The sequence below is a fragment of the Scyliorhinus canicula genome, chromosome 17, assembly GCF_902713615.1.
Source record: "Scyliorhinus canicula chromosome 17, sScyCan1.1, whole genome shotgun sequence".
NCBI lineage: Eukaryota > Metazoa > Chordata > Chondrichthyes > Carcharhiniformes > Scyliorhinidae > Scyliorhinus > Scyliorhinus canicula.
This window is the reverse complement of record NC_052162.1, coordinates 132,884,986-132,910,885: the sequence shown is the minus strand read 5'-3', so window position 1 is coordinate 132,910,885 and position 25,900 is coordinate 132,884,986. Positions and strand designations below refer to the sequence as shown.

Genomic DNA, 25,900 nt, shown 5'->3' with positions numbered 1-25,900 from the left:
CCCGTTCGTTTCAGGTCGCTCAGGCAGTGGAGAAACGGCATTGAGGACCCGCCCTGTCTGAGGACCACCCCACTGGTCAACTAAGCTCGGGTACAGCACAGCACACCCTACCCGAGGATTCCACCCAACTCTTACCCGTCGCGGCCCATACGCAACTCATTCGAAAGTCTAATTTCTAAAAAGTTTGGTTTTGTTTCCTTTGTTTTAGGTAGCCCTTTGGTTGCCATTCCACATGCTATTTACATCCAGGAACATTGGGATGGTAAATTGCAAAACCTGCAAGACGGCTCGCCGTGACACAGTAGTGAAGTGTATGTCTGGTCCTAAATTTGTTTTGATAAATAAAAAATGAGGGGAGTCACAGGGAGTGACTTGACCAATCATAAAGGGAAATTTGGCACAAGAGGACAGACATACTAAAATTCAAGATGTTAAACGGATCACTAACGGACACTATGCTTGATCCCATAGCTTTCGGACATTCAGAGGAGGGACCAAAGCAGGATCAGAGCAAGATCAACAAGAAAAGAGGACAGAAGGAAGAGAAAAAAGAAGACCGCGATGAAGACCTATATGTTTTTAGTTGTTATTTTTGTATTTTTGCGCGCGAACGCGAGCCCCCTTTCCCCCACTACACCAGCTGTAAATGCTTCCCTACAACAGTTTACCCAGAGCCAAGTAACCCGTAACACTACCCCGACCTGGTGTACCAGATTCATGACTTGGTACTCCTTGTCTTATGTGATAGAATCGCTTTTGGCACTAGCGATTGTCTGTATCATAGTACAGACTGTTAGGATGAGGAAATGGCGTAGGAGAGCCTACCGCTCTCGTACCCGGTATATAGGATCAGATCCCCTATCTTCGGATATCCCCAGGCCCCCGAAACACTCGCAATGCGAATAAAGGATTTTCTTTTCGTTTTGCCATGCCATGTAAATAAAAGAATGTTTTTTAATGTTTTGGACCTCTGAGCTCAACTGCCGAGTCAGAGAAATGTGCCATGAATGCTGCTGTAAGTTTGTATTGATAGGTAGTTTAGAATGATTGAATGTAAGTGAGTGTAAGAAAGATTGTAGGTAAAAAGTTTCTGCATAGTTAGGAAAGTGCAGAGGCCATGGAACTCGCTGAGGTCAGGGAACACAGACACCGTACTTAGGTGATCCTTCACGCTTTTGCGTTAGGATCACAAGGAGGGAGTGTAGCCACCTGGGTTGGCCACTTCCTCACACAAAATGGAAGAACGCAAAGGTTACAGGGAATAATGGACATTGGCAAAGAAACAAGCAGTTTGCAGAATCCCCTGTATTCTAGCTGCTACAGAAACCAGACAGAATTGTAACTAACGAGCTGCGCATAGTAAGTGAGCGATTCACGGTGATTCCCAGGCACAATGGACACAACAGTTAACTGCAATCGCTACATTCTATAGAAGGTCAGACATCCCGGCGCCAGTGGAGTCTGAGACAAAGGACACCAATAAGGTGGAAGGAACTGCCCGGTGATCGAGGGACAGCCCCATTATTGGGGAAATTCAAATCAATCGATTGGGAAGAGACCCAATCGATTGCAGGTTTAGAAAGGGTCCGCCCAGAAGGACGCGAAGCCCCTGGGACCTATAAAAGTCAGGTCCCAGGACTGATTCTTTCTTCTTGACCAGCCGGCCCTCCCAGCAGAACACCTTTGCAGCAGAAGACCTTGAGAAGGAGAGGCCTGGTCAGCAGCCGCCATCAAGTAAGTGTCATACAACGCACGCTACGAGAGTAGACACTCCTGACCCCTTTAGTCCACACCAACTGGAAGCCTGCGGATCCAGGACAAAGCAAGAGGCCATTGTTCCCTGATCCGGCAGTTCCCTTATTCCAGATAAGTATTGGCCTGTTAGTGGTAGGAATAGCCTAGTCTTTTAGTTTTATATGCATAAGTAGTAGATAACTATTAGAATAATCGTGTCTTGTTTGAACTTACTAACTGGTGTATTGAGTTATTGTTCTGAACTTGAACTTGAATCTTGTGGCGATATCATAAGGATACCTGGCGACTCTAGAGCTAAGGAATAAAACAGCCAAATTGAGTGTAAAGCACACTCACCCAGAACAAGCAACAGGTTCAATATTGAGTAATGAAACAAATATTGAGTAAAATTGGGGGATAAAATTGGAAGATAAGAATGATGCATTAATGATTGAACAGAGAGCATTGTTCCGTTAGATGTTTGCTGAACAAATGCTTAAGTTCAATATCAGTTTTATATCTTCCGGTCTTACAAGTTAAGACATCTGTTTTAAAGAAGCAGCTGTCTTCATGTAATCAGTGACACGGCTTCTCAGCTGAACCATTAGAGCATACTGTGCAGAAGGAGGCCATTTGGACCATCGAGTCTGCACCGACCCACTTCAGCCCTCACTTCCACCCTATCCCATAACCCAATAAACCCTCCTAACCTTTGTGGACATTAAGGGCAATTTAGCATGGCCAGTCCACCTAACCTGCACATCTTTGGACTGTGGGCGGAAACCGGAGCACCCAGAAAAAACCCACGCAGACACGGGGAGAGCGTGCAAACTCCGCACAGACTGACCCAGCAGGGAATCGAGCCTGGGTCTGTGAAGCCACAGTGCTAGCCACATGTGCTGCCCATTAAAAGCTGCAGCAAGACTGTGCAGTTGAACGTTGCACAAGTCCATTGGGTTCTGTGCTGCCAGCTGTGTAGAGTAGGGGTTATCACAGTCACCTAACACATGAAAGGTCCCCGGTTTGAAACTGGCAGAAGCATTAAACGCTTCTCATTTAGTCTGAGGAAAACTTTCCACAACATCCGTTTGTCCCTGAATATTACCTGAATCTCGTATGTGAGAGGAATAGGAGATCTGGTCTCAAATCAGCTACAAAAATTGATTCAGCAAAGTCTGAAGTGCTGCATTTCCAAGAAGCAGTGAGATGATAAATAATTTTCTGCTTTGATACAGTTTCGATATTAGCAGTTTGTTCAACCACAACAGAATTTAATGTGTTTACAGATGCACATGAACATAATAACTGTCTCAATCATGTCCAATTGTGAGATAAAAGCAACTTACGGCGGATGCTTCAACGGGAAACAAAAACAGAAAATACTGGACAATCTCAGCAGGTCTGACAGCCTCTGTGGAGAGAGATGGCAGCTGACGTTTTGAGTCTGGGTGACTCTTTGTCAAAGCTGGAGAACTGCAAATAGGGTCAGATTTAGACTATTGTGGGTGGACAGTGGATGGGGTGGGAGGGCAGGGGGTTCGTGGAGATGTGGGGCTGGGTAGAGGGCCAGCGATAGGTGGAGAATGACTAAAATGACTTGGCCGGAAAGAAAAAGGGAATGTAAATGGGGGTAATGCAGGCTAAGAACAGTGCTGATAGTGGCACATTAAGAGATCAGAATCTTAACGGCAGAATAGTAAGCAGTGAGTGAAAGGAAGTCTAGGGACAGGGGGAAGATTGTCAGAGAGGGGACAATGGTGGGGGAAAAACAGATCGATGAACAGAAATTAAAATAAGTTACTATAAATAAACATGTGGGGAAGGTAGAGGAGAGTAATAAGTGACATGGCCTCTCAGCCTAACCATCAGAAGCTGCAGCAAGACACTACAGTTGAACATAGCACAGGTCCATTGGCTGCTCCGCTGCTGCCTGTTTCTGTGGTGTAGTGGTTACCATGGTCATCTAACTCGCGAAAGGTCTTCCATTCAAAACTGGGCAGGAACATCGAATGCTTCTCGCTTAGTTTGAGGGAAGTTTGGATAACATGCGTTTGTTTCTGCATGTCATCTGAATCCCATGTATTAGATACATATTTGGCCTCCTCGGCCTCAAACTTCATTCAGAGAAGTCGGAGGTAGTGAATATTGAAGAAGCAAAGATCAGAAAAAGATGATCCCATTTTGACACAGTTTGGATATTCTCAGTTTGTTCAGTCCACAACAGAATTTAATGGATTTACGGGTGTAGATTAACATTTTTAATCACCATATGAAACACATTTAATGGTAATGTGTGCTCATACAGACAGAGACAAATGATACTCTAACTGAATTAGATTTAGCAAAGATTTAACTGAAACACCTTTTTGAAAATCGGGCTTTGTGGCAGAGAAACAGGAAAAGCCTCTCAGGGGATGAGGAAATTCAGGCTCAGTGCGGATTTGCTGTCACCCCTCCTTTCACATACACAAACGGGAGTTAGGCTCCAGCATGTTTCATACCCAGAACAAAGAGGGTCAAATATTATAAACTAATCATTCTTTAATCTCCTACCTGTGAAGATATTTGACTGTGTTTAAAAACTGACATGGCCAATCTCAAATTAACTCAACAGAACTTATATTACGCAGTGACTCGATTTATTTTCTTTGTCAGTCATGTTTGCAATTCAATGTGTATATTTCAGAGAGTCTCAATTTCAGATGAGGACATAAATATCAAATAATATCAAGTTTTGAGTAATGCAACAAATACTGAGTAAAATTGTTTGATGTTTTTCGAAGGAACGTAAGAATGATGTTATTGATGAATGAGAGGAAATATTTGTTCGACAGACATTTCATAATTCATTTGAAATCTAATAAAGTAAACAACTTCAGCTTTGTTAAGCTTTACAAACCCCTCTCTAATAGACACACTCTGTAAATAGGATGTAGATCAAGTGTAATTAGATTCTGTTATCAACTAAGAAATAATGACAAGATGCTTCGGCAGAAAAATACACTTTTGTAAATTCAATATGAAACCAATTGCATGATTACATAATGTTTATATCGTAAACTACACCATCTTCATGTCCAAATCTTCTGGTCATTGGACCAGGGGAACGTTGTCATTAAATCAAACTGAGCAAGGATTCTGCAGAAATTCCTTTTTCAAAAACAAATTGGAAGAATAATTGGAATAGAGAAATTTCAAGATCACAGAAAGAGAGAAGGACATTGAGACTAATTGATTTGCTCTTTATCAATCTATATTTTTATTCGACTTTTATCATTTTTACAGATAACACAACAGATTTTCCAAACACCAGTCCAGTGGGCTCATTGCCAATCAGCTGTTTTTTCAGTGTACTGGTTATCACGTTCCCTTCACACACCAAATGTCCCATATTATTATTACTAGAAACATTATTGACGTTACTCATCTAAATTTGCAGATAAGTTGCATCATTGTTATTTTTTGTTCAATAGTTAAACAAATGCATTACCTTATACCCGCAACGTTCCAAATGATACCCTGCAAAATACTCTGATGGTGAATGGCAGGAATCGCAGTCAGAGTTCACACGTGTTAGTTGTGAATGGTTTTCTAATGTGCTGTGGCATTTTATGATTCCAATGTCAGATCAATTTCTCCGCCAATTGCCTAAGTTTCAGTCAAATTGTACTCCCACAACAGAAGGTTCTTCAGTGCAATAAGGCCGCACAGTTTACTGTTCTCGGTCAGTGCGCTAAGCGCTGTTCCCTGTTTCTGTAGTGTAGTGATGATCATGTTTGCTCAAAGATCCTCGGTTTAAAACCGCACAGAAACATTATCAAACCCCAGTCATTTCCGTGTGTGGAAAAGTTACATGATTGACATTTTCATTATCCATTTACACCCATCCCGAATTGCCCTTGAATTGGGTCGCTGAGTGAATCTGCCGTGTGGAACCCCGATCCCTAGAGCTTCAGCCTGGTTCTCTGCTTTACTGGTCTAGATGTGGAGATGCCGGCATTGGACTGGGGTGGGCATAGGAAGTCTGACAACACCAGGTTAAAGTCCAATTGGTTTGTGTCAAATCACTAGCTTTCGGAGCACAGCTCCTTCCTCAGGTGAATGAAGAGGTGGGTTCCACAACCACATATACAGACAAATTCAATGATGCAAGATGATACTTTGAATGCGAGACTTTGCAGGTAATTAAATCTTTACAGGTCCAGATGGTGCAACTGGAGAGAGGGATAATCACAGGTTAAAGAGATGTGAATTGTCTCAAGCCAGCACAGTTGGTAGGATTTCACAAGCCCAGGCCAGATGGTGGGGGGTGAATGTAATGCGACATGAATCCAAGGTCCCGGTTGAGGCTGTACCCATGCGTGCGGAACTTGGCCAATCCACCTAACCTGCACATCTTTGGACTCATGTCTGTGCTATCACTAAGACTGCCCGTTTCCACCTACGTTACATTATCCGGCCTCTCCTGTGTCTGTGCGCCTAGGGCTGAAACCTCGGTCATGCCTTTGTCACCTCCCGATTCGACAATTCCATTACACACCTGGCTGCTCTCCCACATTCTACCTCTGGAAACTTAAAGCCATCCAAATGTCTGCTACCCATGTCTTAATTCACAGCAAGTTCCTTTCCCCTATGATCCCTGTGCTCCGAGACTTGCATTCGATCCCAGTCAATTCTCACCCTTGTTTTCAAATCCCTCCATGGCCTCGTCTCTCCCTGTGTCTCTGTCATCTTCTCCAGCCCCACAACCCCCTGAGATATCTGCACAGCTCTGATCCTGGACTCTTGTACACCCCCGATTCTAATTATTCCGCCATGGTTTTAAGTTCCCTCGGCCCCAAGCACTGAATTCCCTCCCTAAACCTCCCTGTCTCCACCTCACTTACCGCCTTTCAGACTCTTTAAAACTCACCTCTTTGACCAAGCTTTGGTCACCTGCCCTAATATCTCCTTTTGTGTCTGGGTGTCTCACTTTGTTTTATAATATTCTCGTGAAGTTGACTGGGATGATTTATGATGTTAAAGGTGTTATATAAATAGAAGTTGTTGTTGTTGACTGTAACCCTGACCTCCTATTTTACAATATCCCATTGGTTTCACAACAAACCCTATCTCTGATGTTTTGCCCCCTGCGGGTTTGCAGCCTCTATAAAGACGGCGGCCGTTAACTCAGGCCTGTCACCGGGAGCAGGCCACAGCTGTCCCCCCACTCGATGCAAACCCGGGCCCGGAAACTTATTATTGGGGTTTGAGGCCTCCACCGGGTTTCAGTGAAACCTCCCGGCCGAGTCCAGCATCGGCACTGCGCATGCTCCAGCTCACAGTGCCCAGGGAGTGATTGACGGCAGCTCTGGACCAATAGGAAGAAAGGGACGTGACTGGAGCACCGAGCGGAGCAGCTGGTCCTCCAACCAATCAGAATGAGGGGCGGGGCTGAGCCCCGGTGTCTCCCACGTGAGGTGGAGCATGCGCAGTGCGGCTGACAGCTGAGGATTCAGGCGGTCGGGTGGAAATTCTCCGCTGGGCAGATCCCGCTCGGTGAGGAATGAGAGTGGGATGGAGCGGGAGGATGGGTCGAGAGGCTTCATAAACACTCTGTGTAGGCCCCAAGCCTCGAATATGAAGCTTAGATACGGCAGTTGAACCGATGAAAGCTGCTCGGGCTTTTCCCCGAGACAGGCCCGGGTGGCTGGGCGCATGAGGAGGGAGCGAGAGCCCCGGCTTTGCTCCGCCTCCCATTCACTCTGATTGGTTGGAGGACCAGCCGCTCTCGGTCAGTCCTCCAGCCCCGCCCCCTGAGTTGGAGCAAACCCTTCAGAATCATCCTGCAGATAGAATTCTTATAACACCAGGTTAAAGTCCAACAGGTTTGTTTCAAATCACTAGCTTTCGGGGCACAGTTCCTTCCTCAGGTGAATGAAGGGGTATGTTCTAGAAACATATATATCGACAAAGTCAAAGATGCTAGCAAGGCTTTGAATGCGAGCATTTGCAGGTAATTAAGTCTTTCCAGATCCAGAGACAGGGGTATATCCTAGTTTGCGGACTATTAGAATAAATGTACATTTCTATAAAACCTCGCACTGCCACTGGACCTTCTGAATCTTTTAAAGATAATGGAGTACTTTTGAAACATATTCACTGTTGTAATGTAAGAAGCTGTAAGTACACATGTGTAATCACACTTTAGTTTTAAAATTGTTACTTTCATAGTGTATTCACTGTCTTTAGTAACAATAAGAAGTCTTACAACACCAGGTTAAAGTCCAACAGGTTTGTTTCAAACACGAGCTTTCGGAGCACGGCTCCTTCTTCAGGTGAATGGAAAGGCTTGTTCCAGAAATGTTTATATAGACACAGTCAGAGATGCCCCGGAATGCGAGCACCTGCAGGCAATCAAATCATCAAAGATGCAGAGAGAGAGGTAACTCCAGGTTAAAGAGGTGTGAATTGTCCCAAGCCAGTTCAGTCGGTAGGCCTCTGCAAGTCCAGGCTTGTTGGTGGGGGCCGAATGTAATGCGACATGAATCCCAGATTTAGTAACAAGGTCAAGGAAGCCCTTTTATACCTCTAACACGTGGCTTTCTGCAGCCATTTCACCTTCTGTACCTTTTCTATATTAACTATGCATTGATTTCATAACAAAAAACAATACTTACATTTATGATTACTCAGTCGTGAACATTGATTATCATTAGTGAATTGGTGTATTAGGTAATTATATTGTAAAGACAGGGCGCGATTCTCCGCTGCCCACGACGGGTCAGAGAATAGCGGGAGGGCCTTCCCGACCTCCCGCTATTCTTCCCCCCCCCCATGGCCGCCCCACGACATGAATCGCTGCTCGCCGTTTTTTACGGCGAACAGCGATTCTCCCCAGACCGATGGGCCGAGTTCCCAGGCCTTTACGGCCGTTTTCACGAGCGCAAACACACCTGCTCTCACCGTTCGTGAAAACGGCCGCAAAGGGGACAACCATGGCACCGATTGGCACGGCCGCCAAGGGTGGCATGGGCCTGCGATCGGTGAGCACCGATCGCGGGCAGTGGGTGCATGATGACGTCATCCGCGCATGCGTGGGTTGGAGCCGTCCAATCCGCGCATGTGCGGCTGACGTCATTGTGCGCGTCAGCCGCCGTGACGCTTGGCGGCGGTCGCTAAGCCTGCGATGCCGTGCTTCACGGGGCCGCGCTGCTAGCCCCGCCCGGGGGGGGAAAATCAGGTCCCGGGAGGGGGCGCGGAGGCTGCCGTGAAACACGGCCAGTTTCACGGCAGCCTTTACGACTCTTCTCATTTGAGGAGAATTGCGCCCCCATCTTTATTTTTAAAAATAACACAATCAACCAAAATGCTTGTCATTTTGTGAAGTTAGGAGACATCATATTCTGCCAAGAATATGTGGGCCAGGCAGTGGAGTAATGGTATTGTTTTCAAAAAAAATATTTTTATTCAAAATTTTTACATCATAAATAACGAAAAGAAAAATAGAACCCCCCACCCCCCACCCCTGTACAGAAAAGTGAAACAGCGAAAATAAATAAACAAATAAACAATGAACGATAACCAATGAACAATAAACAATAAACAATAGTAAATCTCCAACCAAAGATAAACAAACCCCCCCGGGTTGCTGCTGCTGCTGACCATCTCCTAACGCTCCGCCAGGAAGTCTAGGTGCGGTTGCCACCACTTGAAGATCACCTGCACAGATCCTCTTAAGGTAAATTTCATCCTCTCCAATTTAATAAACCCTGCCATGTCGCTAATGCAGGATTCCACGCTTGGGGGCCTCGCATCCTTCCACTGAAGCAGAATTCTCCGCCGGGCTACCAGTGACGCAAAGGCCAGAATTCTGGCCTCTTTCGCCTCCTGCACTCCCGGCTCCTTTGACACCCCAAATATTGCAAGCCCCCAGCTTGGCTTAACCCTGGAGTTCACCACCCTTGGCACCATCCTCGCTACACCCCTCCAGAACTCCTCTAACGTGGGCATGCCCAGAACATGTGGGTATGGTTTGCAGAACCCCCCGAACATCTCACACACCTATCCTTACTCCCAAAGAACTGGCTCAGCTTTGCCCCGGTCATATGCGCCCTGTGCAGTACCTTAAATTGTCTCAGGCTAAGCCTGGCGCAAGAGGAGGAAGAATTTACTCTTCCCAAGGCAGTCACCCACATACCCTCATCGATCTCCTCCCCCAGTTCCTCCTCCCACTTACCTTTTAACTCCTCCACCAAGGCCTCCTCCTCCTCCTGTATCATCTGATAAATTAACGAAGTCCTACCCTCTCCAACCCACACCCCCGACAGCACCCTATCCTGAACCCTGGCCGCCGGCAGCAGCGGGAACTCCATCACCTGACGCCTAACGAACGCCCTAACCTGCATATATCGGAAGATGTTTCCGGGGGGGAGCCCGAATTTCTCCTCCAGTTCCCTAAGGCTCGCAAACTTCCCGTCGATGAACAGGTCCACAATCCTCCCAATACCCACCCTGTACCCGTTCCGGAACCCCCCATCCATTTTCCCCGGGACAAACTGATCAGGGACCACACCGAGGCCCGCACCTCCCCCCTGTGACGTCTCCATTGCCCCCAGATTTTGAGGGTTGCCGTCACCACCACCGGGCTCGTAGTGTACCTCATTCAAGGGAGCAGCAGCGGTGCCGTCACTAGCGCCCCCAGGCTCATGCCCACATAGGACGCCATCTCCAACCTCTTCCAAGCCGTCCCCGCCCCCTCCATTACCCACTTGTGTACCAAGTTGGCAGCCCAGTAATACCCGCAGAGGTCAGGCAACGGTAGCCCCAACCCCCCCTCCCCCTGTCCCTGCTCTGCTTCAAAAACACCCTTCTCAGCCTCGGGGTCTTCTTAGCCCACACGAACCCCATAATACTGTTAACCCGCTTAAAAAAGGCCTTAAGGATTAGGATGGGGAGGCACTGAAAAAAACCAGAAACCTCGGAGCACCGTCATTTTAATGGACTGTACCCTATCCGCCAGGGAGAGCGGCAGCATATCCCACCTTTTGAACACTTTCATTTGCTACACCAGCCTCGTCAAGTTGAGCTGATGCAGGGCCCTCCAGCTTCTAGCCACCTGCACCCCCAGGTATCTAAAACTCCTCTCTGCCCTTTTTAGTGGAAGCTCACCAATCCCCCTCTCCTGGTCTCCCGGATGCACCACGAACAGCTCGCTCTTCCCCATGTTAAGCTTATACCCGGAGAAATCCCCGAATTCCCTGAGGATCCTCAACATCTCCAGCATTCCCCACACCGGGTCCGCCACATACAATAACAGATCGCCTGCATACAACGATACCCAGTGTCCCCCCCCCTCCCCCAACCCCCCCAATTCCTAGACTCCTTCAAGGCCATAGCCAGGGGCTCAATCGCCAGTGCAAAGAGCAGGGGGGATAAAGGGCACCCCTGCCTCGTTCCTTGGTATAGCCAGAAATATTCCGACCTCTTGTTCGTGGCCACACACGCCACCGGGGCCTCGTACAGCAGCCTCACCCAGCTGATGAACCCCTTCCCAAACCCAAACCTCCTCAACACCTCCCACAGGTATCCCCACTCCACCCTATCGAAGGCCTTCTCCGCGTCTATAGCTACCACTACCTCCGCCTCCCCCTCCACCGCCGGCAACATTATTACATTTAGGAGCCTGCGTACATTGTTATTCAGCTGCCTCCCTTTCACAAAACCCGTCTGATCCTCGTGTATAATCCCTGGGACACAGTCCTCGATCCTCGTGGCCAATATCTTTGCCAGCAGTTTCGCATCTACATTGAGAAGTGAAATCGGCCTATACGACCCACACTGTAAAGGGTCCTTGTCCCGCTTCAAGATCAGAGAGATCAGCGCCCTAGACATCTCAGGGACAGGACCCCACCTTCCCTTGCCTCATTGAAAGTCCTAACCAGTAGCGGGCCCAACAGGTCCATGTATTTCTTGTAGAATTCCACCGGGAACCCATCTGGCCCTGGTGCCTTCCCCGCCTGCATGCTCCCTAGGCCCTTGACCAGTTTCTCCAACCCAACCGACACCCCCAGACCCACCACCTGCCCCTCCTTCACCCTCGGGAACCTTAGCCGGTCCAGAAAATGACCCATCCCCCCCTCCTCCTCCAATGGGGGCTCAGACCGATGCAGTCCCTCATAGAGGTCCCTGAAGACCCGGTTAATCCCCACCGCACTAAACACCATGCCTCCCCCCTCCTTCCGTCACTCCCCCGATCTCCCTCGCTGCCTCCCACTTCCGAAGCTGGTGTGCCAGCATCCGGCTAGCGTTCTCTCCGTGCTCGTACACCACCCATTGCGCCTTCCTCCATTACACCTCCGCCATCCTGGTGGTCAACAGGTCAAACTCGGCCTTGAGGCTGCGCCACTCCTTAAGTAATCCCTCCTCAGGGGCCTCTGAGTACCTCCTATCTATCCTTTTTTTTTCTTTTTTAAAATTTAGATTACCCAATTATTTTTTCTATTAAGGGGCAATTTAGCGTGGCCAATCCACCTACTCTGCACATTTTTGGGTTGTGGGGGCGAAACCAAGCAGACACGGGGAGAATGTGCAAACTCCACACGGACAGTGACCCAGAGCCGGGATCGAACCTGGGACCTCAGCGCCGTGAGGCGGTTGTGCTAACCACTAGGCCACCGTGCTGCCGTCTCCTATCTATCCTAACCACCTCCCCCAATAGCCTCACCCTCTCTCTCATCTCCTTCCCTTCTTTATGGGCCCTGATGGAGATCAGCTCTCCCCTGACCACCGCCTTCAACGCCTCCCAAACCACCCCTACTTGCACCTCCCTGTTAGCATTGGTCTCCAGGTACCTCTCTGTACACCCCCGGACCTGCCTGCTAACCTCTTTGTCCGCCAGCAGCCCCACCTCCAAGCGCCACAGCGGGCGCTGGTCCCTCTCCTCCCCCAGCTCGAGGTCCACCCAATGTGGAGCATGGTCAGAGATGACTATCGCCGAGTACTCCGTGTCCTCTACCCTCAGAATCAGCGCCTGACTCGTTACAAAAAAGTCAGTCCGAGAGTAGGCGTTATGAACATGGGAGAAGAATGAAAATTCCTTGGCCTCCGGTCTCGCAAACCTCCACGGATCTACCCCCCCCATCTGGTCCATAAACTCCCTCAGCACCTTGGCCGCTGCCGGCCTCCTGCCCGTCCCAGACCTAGAGCGATCTAATGCCGGGTCCAGCACCGTGTTGAAGTCCCCCCCCCCCATTATCAAGCCCCCTATCTCTAAGTCCGGGATCCGAACCAACATGCGCCACATGAACCCCGCATCGTCCCAATTCGGGGCATACACATTTACCAAAACCACCCGCACTCCCTGCAGCTTACCACTCACCATCACATACCCACCTCCGTTGTCTGCGACGGTGCTCAGCGCCTCAAATGACACCCGCTCAGCGCCGGCCCGAGGGTTGCTGGCGCCCCGGGCAAGCTGAACTTCGGCGCCCTTGGGGGGGGGGGGGGGGGGGCTCGAGGGGGGGACGGGGGGGCGGACCTGAGGGGGGGCGGACCCGAGGGGGGGCGGACCCAGGGGGGGGCGGGGGGGACCGAGGGGGGGGGGCGGGGGGCGGGGGGTCGGACCCGAGGGGGGAGCGGACCCGAGGGGGGGGGGGCTGGGGGGGACCGAGCGGGGGGGGCCCGAGGGGGGGGCGGGGCGGGGGGGGACCCGAGGGGGGGACGGGTGGGGGCGGACCTGAGGGGGGGCGGACCCGAGGGGGGGGCGGACCCAGGGGGGGCGGGGGAGCGGACCCGAGGGGGGGGCTGGGGGGGACCGAGGGGGGGGGGGCGGGGGACTGGGGGTCGGACCCGAGGGGGGGGGGGCGGGGGGCCGGGCCCGAGGGGGGGGCAGGGGACGGGGGGGACCGAGGGGGGGGGCGGACCGAGGGGGGGGCGGGGGGAGCGGACCGAGCCGGGGGGGCGGACCGAGGCGGGGGGCGGACCGAGGGGGGGGGTGCCCTGGGGGAGGGCGGCCACCGCGCATGCGCTTGTTGGCACCTGCCCAACTGCGCATGCGCGGGACCCGAGTCTCTGGCGCCCCCTAGCACATGGCGCCCCGGGCGACTGCCCGAGTTGCTGGTGCCTTGAGCCGGCCCTGCACCCGCTTCCCCACCAAGATCGCCACCCCCCCCCGCTTTATTACATCCAGCTCCGAATGGAACACCTCTCCTATCCACCCCTTCCTTAGCCTTACCTGATCTGCCACCCGTAGATGCGTTTCCTGAAGCATGACCACATCCGCCTTTAGCCCCTTCAGGTGCACGAACACACGGGCCCGCTTGACCGGCCCATTCAGGCCTCTTACGTTCCAAGTTATCAGCCGGATCAGAGGGCTACCAGCCCCCCTCCCCAGCCGACTAGCCATAACCCTTCATAGGCCAGCCACGTGCCTGTGCCCCCCCGCACTTCCCGTTCCTCCCAGCGGCAGACCCCCGCCCCGACGCTCTCTACCAACTCCAGCTCCCCCTTGGCCATTCCAGCAGCAACCCAGTCCCCCCCACCGCCAGCTTTCCCCCTAGCTGTATTGCTCCCCCCATTGCACCCCCGTGAGTCAGTGACTCCTGCTGACCCCAGCTACTCCCGCCATTCCATCGACCCCCCCCCCCCCAGTGTAAGAATCTCCCTTCCACCCCCCTCCTGTCCATCATCGGGCACTCCCCCCCCCCCCCCCCCCCCCCCCCCACCACCCCCTCCTCCCAATCCCACCCCTTCCACTCAGCCCGGGAAGAAAGCCCGCGCTTTCTGCCCGTCCGACCCCGCCCCCTCTGGCATAGCTTCCCTTCCAGGCCCAGTCCCAATTCCTCCGGCTCGGCTCCCTGGCTCGGCTCCCCCCCCCCCCCCCCCCCCCCAACCCCACCCGCGGGGCCCCATCCCCAATTCTAGCCACCAACGCCCACAGGCTTTTACCTGTCCAACCCCCTACAAGCCTGCCCGACAGACAAAGAAGGCACAGTGATCAAACCAACCACAAAATCCCCCCCCAAAACACAACACAACAGTCCCGGCCACCCATCCCCAGCTCTTCCACGGTCCTCAGTCCGAGTCCAGCTTTTCAGTTTGACTAAAGGTCCACGCCTCTTCTGGCGTCTCAAAGTAGTGATGATGATCTCTGTAGGTGACCCACAGTTGCGCCGGCTGCAACATGCCGAACTTCACCCCTCTCCGGTGCAGCACCGCCTTAGCCCGGTTGTACTCGCCCCTCTTCTTAGCCACCTCCGCAATCCAGTCCTGATAAATCCGGATCTCTGCGTTCTCCCACCTGCTGCTCGGCTCCTTCTTGGCCCACCTTAACACAGATTCTCTGTCCGCAAACCGATGGAACCGCACCAGCACCACCCGCAACGGCTCACTGGGCTTGGGCCTCCTCGCCAGCACACAATGGGCCCCCTCCAGCTCCAGGGCCCCCTGGAAGGACCCGGCGCCCATCAACGTATTCAGCATGGTGACCACATAGGCACGCACATCTGATCCCTCCAGCCCCTCCGGGAGACCCAGAATCCGCAGGTTCTTTCTCCTCGCCAGTTTTCCAGGTCCTCGAGCTTCGCCTGCCATTTCTTATGGAACGCCTTGTGCGTCTCCACCTTCACTGCCAGGCCCAAGATCTCGTCCTCATTTTCCAAGACCTTTTGTCGGACCTCCTGGATCGCCGCCCCTTGGGCCGTCTGGGTCTCAAGCAGCTTATCAATTGAGGCCTTCATCGGTTCTAAGAGCTCTGACTTCAGCTCCGTGAAGCAGGGCTGGAGGAACTCCTGCTGCTCCTGTGACCACTGCTCCCACGCTGCCTGGTCTCCATCCGCCGCCATCTTAGCCTTCCTTCCTCGCACTTGTCTCTGCTCCAACTCCATTTTTTTCACAACTCCACTCCTTGTCCAATCCATACAATTCCGGGGGAATAATGTTATCCCCTTCCCACACTGGGGATCATCGAAAAAGTGCTGCTAGGGGTCCTAAAAAGAGCCCGAAAGTTCAATTCTAGTGGGAGCTGCCGAATGTGCGACTTAGCTCCGCATAGCCGCAAACGGACGTCGGAGTAATGGTATTGTTACTGGGCTAATAACCCAGAGACCCAGGTTAATGCTGTGGGGATCTGGGATCCAATCTGCCGAGGACAGATGCTGAAATTGAATAAAAGTCTCAAATTAAAAGTCTAATGGTGACATTGTCGATTGTTGTAAAAAAACCCGTCTGCTTCACTCATGTCCTTCAAGAAATCTGCTCTCCTTACGTGTCCTGGCCCACACGTGGCTCCGGATCCACAGCAATGTTGTGGTTGGTTTGTAAGTGCCCCTGAAATAGCCTCACAAGACACGCAGTTCAAGGGCAATTGGAATGAGCAGTAAATGCTGGTCCAGCCAGTGACGCCCACCTCCCATGAATGAATAATTTCGAAGAAGGCTCAGTGAGGTATAGTGTAAAGTATATATTTTTAAAAATATTAATTTAGAGTACCCGATTATTATTTTTTTTTCCCAATTAAGGGACAATTTAACATGGCCAATCTGCCTAACCTGCACAACTTTGGGTTATGGGGGTGAAACTTACGCAGACACGGGGAGAATGTGCAAACTCCACATGGACAGTGACCCAGGGCCGGGATTCGATCCCAGGTCCTCAGCGCTGTAGTCTCAGTGCTAACCACTACGCCACGTGCCATCTTGAAAAGTATTGTTCTGCATGCAGTCCAGACAGATTGTTCATGCATGAACTAAATCTAGAACATATGATAAATAAACAATGTAAATACATAGACACAGACACCGGGTGAAGCATACGGAGTGTATCTGGTATTAACCAAATGTATTTATTAAATTAAAAAAAAAACATTTAGAGTACCCAATTTGTTTTTCCCAATTAAGGGGCAATTTTAGCGTGGCCAATCCACCTACCCTGCACATCTTTGGGTTGTGGGGGTGAAGCCCACGCAGACACGGGGAGAATGTGCAAACTCCACATGGACAGTGACCCAGAGCCGGGATTCGAACCGGGTCCTCTATGTTTCTGATACCGCCACAAGGTTCAAAACCGAATACTGATCAATCACTCGATACACCAGTTAGTAAGTTTGAAATCAATGCACATTTATTTACACACACAGTCAATTATTACTCATGCACAAACTCTACTCACTAAACTACAACTACGACTAAAAGTCTATACTTAGCTTCGAGTGGCCCACTCAGTCAGAGGAACAATGGCCGTTGTCCGGTTCTGATACTGTTGGCTTCGAACTGGTATAGAATAGTAGCTAGGAGCGTCTATCTCGCAGCGTGCGTTGACCTTAGACTTACTTGGCTGGTGCTTGGCGGCCTCTTGTCGCTGAGAGCCAAATGCCAAGGTGAAGATGGAGAAAGTAAGAGTTCTCAAGAGAGCGAACTGACCTTGGGGACTCTGCTTTATACCCCAAGGGGTTTCGTGCCCTTTGGGGCGGAACCCTGGACTTGGTCCCAATTAATTGGACCATGTCCCAATCGTTTGTATCGATTCTCTCCAATAACGGGGTCGTTCCTTGATCGTTGGGCGGGCTCTAGGTAACCGTTGGCCTGTCTTTGTTTTAGCTCCCACTGGCGCCGGGAAGTCTGTCCTGGTACCGATTGTTTCAATGTTCCTTTTTGTCCCCGGAGATAGCTCATTACTATGCTAATGGCTTGTAGTTTCAGTTCTGTCTGGGTTCTGCAATTTCCAATCCACAGGAAACCTTGCACCTGCTTGTTTTTCTACTGCTGTCCATTTTTCCCTGCACTCTTTGCGAGTATCCATTGTGGTATCAGGACGTGGGCACCCCAGGTGGCTACAGGATGGCCTGTATTATTTAGTTGCTGTTTTGATTTATTTAATACATATGTTCCCTTGGCACAATGGTACCAAACGTAATCGGTTGGCAAAGCATCATTTCTATCAGTAATATCGACTTCAATGGCGGTGTGATTACCCAACATGCACTGCAGCTGGGAATGTGGTCTATCCACATCACAGGAGCCCCTCGCACAAGCGCAGAGTCCGGCTGTGACTGGAGCATGCGCCATTCGGGCGATCACTGGAGCAGCGCAGGTTGTTGATGACGGCCGTTGAGCGGGAAAGAAACAATTGAGCGACTCTCAGGATTGGAGCCGGTGGGTGGCCGGGGAGCAATAGAAGCTGCAGAGTGAGCCAGGAGGCTTCATAAATACCCAGTGGAGGCTTCAACTCCCGAGGAAAATGGTAACGGTCCCGTCTTAAACAGCACCGAACAGAGTGAGAGCTGAGCGGTGACAGGCCCGGGTTACCGGCCGCCATCTTTACAGAGGACAAGGTGCCACAGGGCGCATGCGCTGCGATCCTGGACCGGATACCAACTCTCCCAGATTGACTGACTGGAGTCTCCAGGATTTGATTTTAATCATTTGTGGGGGTCACTGGCTGGGCCAACATTTATTGTCCATCCCTAATTTCCCTTAAACCGAGCGGCTTGCCCGGCCATCTCAGAGGGCATTTAAAGAATCAACCACATTGCTGTGGTTTGGAATCGTGTCGGCCAGACCAGGTAAGGATGGCAGATTTTCTTTTCTGTTCATTCACGGGATGTGGGTGTCGCTGGCTGGGCCAGCATTCACTGCCCAGCCCTAATTGCCCTTGAACTGAGTGCATCTCCGAGAGCATTTTAAGGGCGAACCAGCTGACTGTGGATCTGGAATCACATGTAGGCCAGACCAGGTAAGGATCGAAGATTTCCTTCACTGGAGGACATCAGCGAACTAGGTGGCTCTTTGCAACAATCAACAATGGTTTCATGGTCACCACTGGACTTCCAGTGAATTCAAAATGTTACTTTCTGCCTTGGTGAGATTCATGCCTGTGTGGCTGGGAAATCATTAAGACAGTAAAGAAGATTTTTTTGTAATTTTCTTTGAACATTTCTCTTAAGCAGATATAAAAATATTTAAAATGGGATAAAGGTTGATTGGCTGACAGTCCATCACTGTCCTGTGAGGTAATGAGTCCTTTTGCTTCCCAATTGGCAGAGGAAGGCAGTGTGTCACAAGGATGGATGTGTTGACCGATTAATGGCTGGAGGATGGGGGCAGGTCATGTGATCAAACCTCCCGGAATACATTTAATCAAAGTTGGTGAGGAGAGAATGTTGTGAATTTCTATCCTAAACTGACAGTGAGGTTTCTGTAAATTTACAGGATACTGGAAGTGGAGGTTTAACAGACGGGAAACGCAAACCAAACGTCACATCGTGATCTGACAGAGTCACTCGATTCATTAGAAACTGAATTTCAGCAGCACCTGGGTGTGGAAGGTAAAAGGTTTGTCTGTTCTGTCTGTGAGGGAAGATTTCAGGTCTCAGTGTGACTGGAAAAGCCCCGAGATTCACAAACCATGGTTAGACCAAACCTGGAGAACTGTGTTCAGTTCTGGGCAACAAACCTGAGGAAGGATAGAATGGCCTCGGAGGGAGTGCAGCACAGATTTACCTGAGTGATATCTGACCCCCCGGGGTTAAATTACAAAACTAGATTACACAAAAGAATTAGAGACATGATGGCACAAAGAATGGCTTTCGGCCCAATGAGTGCATGCTAGCTCTCTGGAGCAATCCAGTCGGTCCCATTCTCCTGCTCCCTGTATCCTCACAGGTTTATTTCCCTCAAATGTCGATCCAATTTCCTTTTGAAATCAAATCATTCATTGTGTCTATTTTCAAACTCCCTCACAGGCTGCAAGTTTCAGGTCATTGCCGCTTGCTGTGTAAAAACATACATCTCACACCACCTCATAGCTCCTGTTTCTTTGATATACAAACTAGGATCAGGCCACTTGGCCCCTCAAGCCTGATCAGCATTCAATAAGATTGCGGCTGATCTCATTCTAACCTCAACTCCACATTCCTGCCGACCCTGATAACCTTTCACCCCCTTGCTCATCAAGAATCTATCCAGCTCTGCCTTAAAAATATTCAAGGACTCTGCCTCCACTGCCTTTTAAGAAGTCTTACAACACCAGGTTTAAAGTCCACCAGGTTTGTTTCAAACCTGTTGGACTTTAACCTGTTGTTGCAAGACTTCTTATTGTGCTCACCCCAGTCCAACGCCGGCATCTCCACATCATGACTGCCTTTTAAGGACGCGAGTTCCAAATTCTTACAACCCTCAAGAGAATAAAAAATCCACATCTCCATCTGAAATGGGTGACCCCTTATTTTGCAACAGTGACCCCCCCTTGTTCTAGATTCTCCCACAAGAGGAAACATCCTCTCCACATCCACCCTGTCAAGACCCATCAGGGCCTTATATAGTTCAATCCAGGTTTTACCCAAAACTTTAAATCTGTGTCCCGACTGCTTGTACAATCAGTGAATGGAAACAGAGTTTCTTTGTCCACCTGATCGAAACCTGGCATAATCTTGTGTACCTGAATCAAATCTCCCCTCAACCTCCTTTGCTGGAACCATTCTGGTAAATCCTCTCTGCACCTTCTCCAAGAACCTTCACATCCTTTTTTTTAAATTTTAGAGTACTCAATTAGGGTAGGTCCGATTAAGGACAGTAGCGGGAGATTGTGTATTGAGTCTGAAGAGATAGGAGAGGTCTTGAACAAGTATTTTTCTTCAGTATTTACAAACGAGAGGGGTCATATTGTTGGAGAGGACAGCGTGAAGCAGACTGATAAGCTTGAGGAGATACTTGTCAGGAAGGAAGATGTGTTGCGCGTTTTGAAAAACTTAAGGATAGACAAGTCCCCCGGGCCTGACGGGATATATCCAAGGATTCTATGGGAAGCAAGAAATGAAATTGCAGAGCCGTTGGCAATGATCTTTTCGTCCTCGCTGTCAACAGGGGTGGTACCAGAGGATTGGAGAGTGGCGAATGTCGTGCCCCTGTACAAAAAAGGGAATAGGGATAACCCTGGGAATTACAGGCCAGTTAGTCTTACTTCGGTGGTAGGCAAAGTAATGGAAAGGGTACTGAGGGATAGGATTTCTGAGCATCTGGAAAGGCATTGCTTGATTAGGGATAGTCAGCACGGATTTGTGAGGGGTAGGTCTTGCCTTACAAGTCTTATTGAATTCTTTGAGGAGGTGACCAAGCATGTGGATGAAGGTAAAGCAGTGGATGTAGTGTACATGGATTTTAGTAAGGCATTTGATAAGGTTCCCCATGGTAGGCTTATGCAGAAAGTAAGGAGGCATGGGATAGTGGGAAATTTAGCCAGTTGGATAACAAACTGGCTAACCGATAGAAGACAGAGAGTGGTGGTGGATGGTAAATATTCAGCCTGGAGCCCAGTTATCAGTGGCGTACCGCAGGGATCAGTTCTGGGTCCTCTGCTGTTTGTGATTTTCATTAATGACTTGGATGAGGGAGTTGAAGGGTGGGTCAGTAAATTTGCAGATGATACGAAGATTGGTGGAGTTGTGGATAGTGAGGAGGGCTGTTGTCGGCTTCAAAGAGACATAGATAGAATGCAGAGCTGGGCTGAGAAGTGGCAGATGGAGTTTAACCCTGACAAGTGTGAGGTTGTCCATTTTGGAAGGACAAATCTGAATGCGGAATACAGGGTTAATGGTAGGGTTCTTGGCAATGTGGAGGAGCAGAGAGATCTTGGGGTCTATGTTCATAGTTCTTTGAAAGTTGCCACTCAAGTGGATAGAGCTGTGAAGAAGGCCTATGGTGTGTTAGCGTTCATTAGCAGAGGGATTGAATTTAAGAGCCGTGAGGTGATGATGCAGTTGTACAAAACCTTGGTCAGGCCACATTTGGAGTACTGTGTGCAGTTCTGGTCACCTCATTTTAGGAAGGATGTGGAAGCTTTGGAAAAGGTGCAAAGGAGATTTACCAGGATGTTGCCTGGAATGGAGAGTAGGTCATACGAGGAAAGGTTGAGGGTGCTAGGCCTTTTCTCATTAGAACGGAGAAGGATGAGGGGCGACTTGATAGAGGTTTATAAGATGATCAGGGGAATAGATAGAGTAGACAGTCAGAGACTTTTTCCCCGGGTGGAACACACCATTACAAGGGGACATAAATTTAAGATAAATGGTGGAAGATATAGAGGGGATGTCAGAGGTAGGTTCTTTACCCAGAGAGTAGTGGGGGCATGGAATGCACTGCCTGTGGTAGTAGTTGAGTCGGAAAAGTTAGGGACCTTCAAGCGGCTATTGGATAGGTACTTGGATTAGGGTAGAATAATGGAGTGTAGGTTAACTTCTTAAGGGCAGCATGGTAGCATTGTGGATAGCACAATTGCTTCACAGCTCCAGGGTCCCAAGTTCGATTTCGACTTGGGTCACTGTCTGTGTGGAGTCTGCACATCCTCCCCGTGACTGCGTGTGTTTCCTCCGGGTGCTCCGGTTTCCTCCCACAGTCCAAAGATGTGCAGGTTGGGTGGATTGGCCATGAAAAATTGTCCAAAATTCTATGATTAACCTAGGACAAAAGTTCGGCGCAACATCGTGGGCCGAAGGGCCTGTTCTGTGCTGTATTTCTCTATAATCTATAATCAATTCATTTTTTTCCAATTAAGGGGCAATTTAGCTTGACCAATCCACCTAGCCTGTACATCTTTGGGTTGTGGGGACGAAACCCACGCAAACACGGGGAGAATGTGTAAACTCCACACGGACTGACCCGGAGCTGGGATCGAACCTGGGACCTCGGCACCGTGAGGCAGCAGGGCTAACGTTCTGCACCAACGTGCTGCCCACTTCACATCTTTCCTGAAGCGTGGTGACCCGAGCTTCATAGAATTTACAGTGCGGAAGGAGGCCATTCAGCCCATCAGGTCTGCACTGGCCTTTGCAAAGAGCACCCTCCTTCAACTTAAGCCCACACCTCCACCCTGTCCCCGGAACCCAGTGACCCCCAACTAACCTTTGGACACTAAGGGGCAATTTAGCATGGCCAATCCACCTAACCTGCACATCTTGGGACTGTGGGAGGAAACCCGCGCAGACACGGGGAGAAATTTCAAACTCCAGACATAGTCACCTGAGATCGAATTGAACCCGGGACCCTGGAGCTATGAGGCAGCAGTGCTAACCACTTTGCCACCAGAAGCATAGTTTCAGCATCAATATTTCAATTTATGAAGCTCAAGGTCCAATATGCTTTGCCAACTACTAGCTTAATATGTCTTGTCGATAGACAAAATCCCTCTTCACCTCTTTCTCTCTCCTCCCAAAGTGACCAGTTGTGTTTTTATAACAATCCAGCAGTTTTCATGGTCACTTCTTCCCAGTGCCGGCCCCACAAATGACCAGAATCATTCAGCTCAATTTCACAACCTGCCTTTGTGTTTTTGTGGGTTCTCTCTCATTCCCTATTTTCTGTTTTTCAATCAGTTTCACAGGGTGTTCGAAGGGGAGGCTTCAAAATCCGGAAGCTCAAACCAAGCATCACATCAGGATCTGACGGAGCGCTCAATTTATCATATCCTGAATATCAGCGGATTTTGAACATGGAAGGAACAAGCAGCATTGACAGTGGGGAGAAACCGTACTTGATTTGTGTGTGTGGACGAGGATTTGCTCTATCAGCAGACCTCACAGGCCACAAATCCAGTCACACTGAGGAGAAACTGCGGAAATGTGCGGACTGTGGGAAAGGATTCCCTTCCCCATCCAAACTGGAAACTCATCGACGCAGTCACACCGGGGAGAGACCATTCACCTGCTCCAAGTGTGGGAAGGGATTCACTCGTTCATCCCACCTGCTGAGACACCAGCAAATTCACATCGGGGAGACGCCATTCACCTGCTCCAAGTGTGGGAAGGGATTCAGTGATTTATCCACCCTGCAGAAGCACCAGCAAGATCACTCCAGGGAGAAACCATTCACGTGCTCGGAGTGTGGGAAGGGATTTACTATTTCATCCCTCCTGCAGAGTCACCAGTGAGTTCACACTGATGAGAGACCGTTTCAATGTCCAGACTGCGGGAATAACTATAAAACTTCTGGGAATCTGACACGCCATCAACGTGTTCACACTGACGAGAGACCGTTTAGGTGCTCTCACTGCGGGAATGGGTTCACACAATCATCTCAGCTCACTGTACATCAGCGAACCCACACTGGGGAGAGGCCATTCACCTGCTCCAAGTGTGGGAAGGGATTCACCACTTCGTCCCACCTGCTGAGACACCAACGAGGCCACAAGTAACGACTGCGATTGGGTTTTGCTGCTTCTCACATTCAGGACTGAACCATGTTCATTTGGGTCTCTTTCTGCTGATAACAAACTCCAGCCCATTTACAGGGGCTAATATTCTGGCTAAAAGTCAAATAAATTAGATTTGTGTGAAATACGCAGTGTGTTGAAACTTTCTAATATCTCTGACACAAGTTAGTTCCTTTTGAAGTTCTCTCGCTCTCCCCTGTCTCTTCCATCCTCACCTCCAACAAGAAGTGTGAGGAGCTTGTGGAGCGTCTTTGTGACTGAGATTGAGTCAATCCAATCAGCTGCCTCTGCTGCTTCCCTCCCTTCCACGAGCCCACCGGACCAAACTGTCTCTAAATTTCATCCTTTCCCGAGCCCTGAACCCACATCTTTCTCTAGTTTCTCTCCCATCTCCCCTCATGCCCTCTCAGAGCTCATCTTGTCCATGAGACCCAGCTCCTGCTTCATCGACCCTATTCCCACTGAGCTGCTGATCAGCCAACTACCCTGTGTCCATGGATATTGTCAACATTTCTCTCTCTTCAGGAACTGTCCCTCTGTCCTTCAAATCTGCCATCATCACCCCCTCCGCAATAAAACAAACCCTTGACCCTGCCACCCTCACAAATTACTGCCCCATCTTCAACCTCCCTCTCCTCTCCAAACACTTTGAACATGTTGTCACCTCCCAAATCCTTGCCCATCTTTCCCAGAACTCCCATGTTTGAATCCTTTCAATCAGGTCCCTGCCCTGTCACAGTGAAATACAAGAGACAATCAGTGGTTAGCACTGTGAAGCAACATTGCTGACGTCAGGGAAATACCACCAGACAGACCCATCGGAGGAGACTGAGAGAGAAAATCCTACAGAATCATAGAATTTACAGTGCAGAAGGAGGCCACTCGGCCCATCGAGCCTGCACCGGCCGTAGGAAAGAGCACCCTACTTAAGCCCACACCTCCACCCTATCCCCGTAACCCAGTAACTCCACCTAAACATTTTTGGTAGCACAGTGGTTAGCACAGTTGCTTCACAGCTCCAGGGTCCCAGGTTCGATATCCAGCTTGGTCACTGTTTGTATGGGGTCTGCACGTTCTTCCCGTGTCTGCGTGGGTTTTCTTTCGGTGCTCCGGTTTCCTCCCACAAGTCCCAACAGATGTGCTGTTAGGTGATTTCAACATTCTGAATTCTCGCTCCGTGACCCGAACAGGTGCCGGTATGTGGCGACTCGGGGCTTTTCACAGTAACTTAATTGCAGTGTTAATGTCAGCCTTCTTGTGAATTAGTTTGGATAGTGTAGAGGATACCCGGGTTTAGGAGCTGGCACAAAGGAACTGAGCAAAGCATGGCCAGGAAGGGGGAGGGGCAGTTGATAGGACGAGAATGCTGAGTGAAAGGAGCCCCCCCAAGGGGTGAAGAATGTGAAGTGAGACCAGTGCTGAGGAATGTGAAATGAGCCAATCAGGATATATGGCCAGGTCAAGAAGTGTATAGGGATAGCCTATGGGAATTTTGCGTTCATTACTGTTGCCTTATTTGGTCGTATGTTTGTGAAATTTGATGCAACTTGAATGTATCTGTACAGAAATGTTTTTTCCCTTTGTTCACTCGCTGTTGAAGAGGCAGGAGACTGTGGTTGTGTCCTGTTCTCCCAATAGAGCGAGTCACCCAGCTAGCTGGTTAAAATAAACAATAATTGATACCTGCAAATCCGTCTCAACTTCTATTGAGACCAGACTGACAACAAAAGAATCAGGATTGTCATTTTGTGCCGAAACCCGGGATTTTCAGATGATCACCTCTCATCTGCGAAATCAGAATTGGACTGATCTCGGACGGTGAAAGAGGAAATGGGCCCACATAATGAGTAGCTGGAAAATGACCATGTCGATTTTCCTCTCTCTCGTAGTCTGATTACAGTCTAATTACTCGCATTTGATCAGGTAAGATCGTCTCGATGAAATCAAAGGTCAGTCTGGCGGATTAGAAGAATTTATTTCAGTCGAT

The 25,900-nt window shown here is 49.8% G+C and overlaps 1 protein-coding gene across 1 annotated transcript in view; it reads left to right on the top strand.

The window, feature by feature from the left end:
• LOC119951162 (gastrula zinc finger protein XlCGF26.1-like) overlaps window positions 1-23,457 on the top strand; it is a gene marked incomplete at both ends in the record, with an annotated part of 38,595 nt that extends 15,138 nt beyond the window's left edge. Inside the window, 2 exons of the mRNA XM_038774190.1 lie at window positions 1,985-1,989; window positions 23,273-23,457. Coding sequence (XP_038630118.1) covers window positions 1,985-1,989; window positions 23,273-23,457 — 190 coding nt within the window. The remainder of the gene's footprint in view (window positions 1-1,984; window positions 1,990-23,272) is intronic.
• Window positions 23,458-25,900: the final 2,443 nt, after the last annotated feature.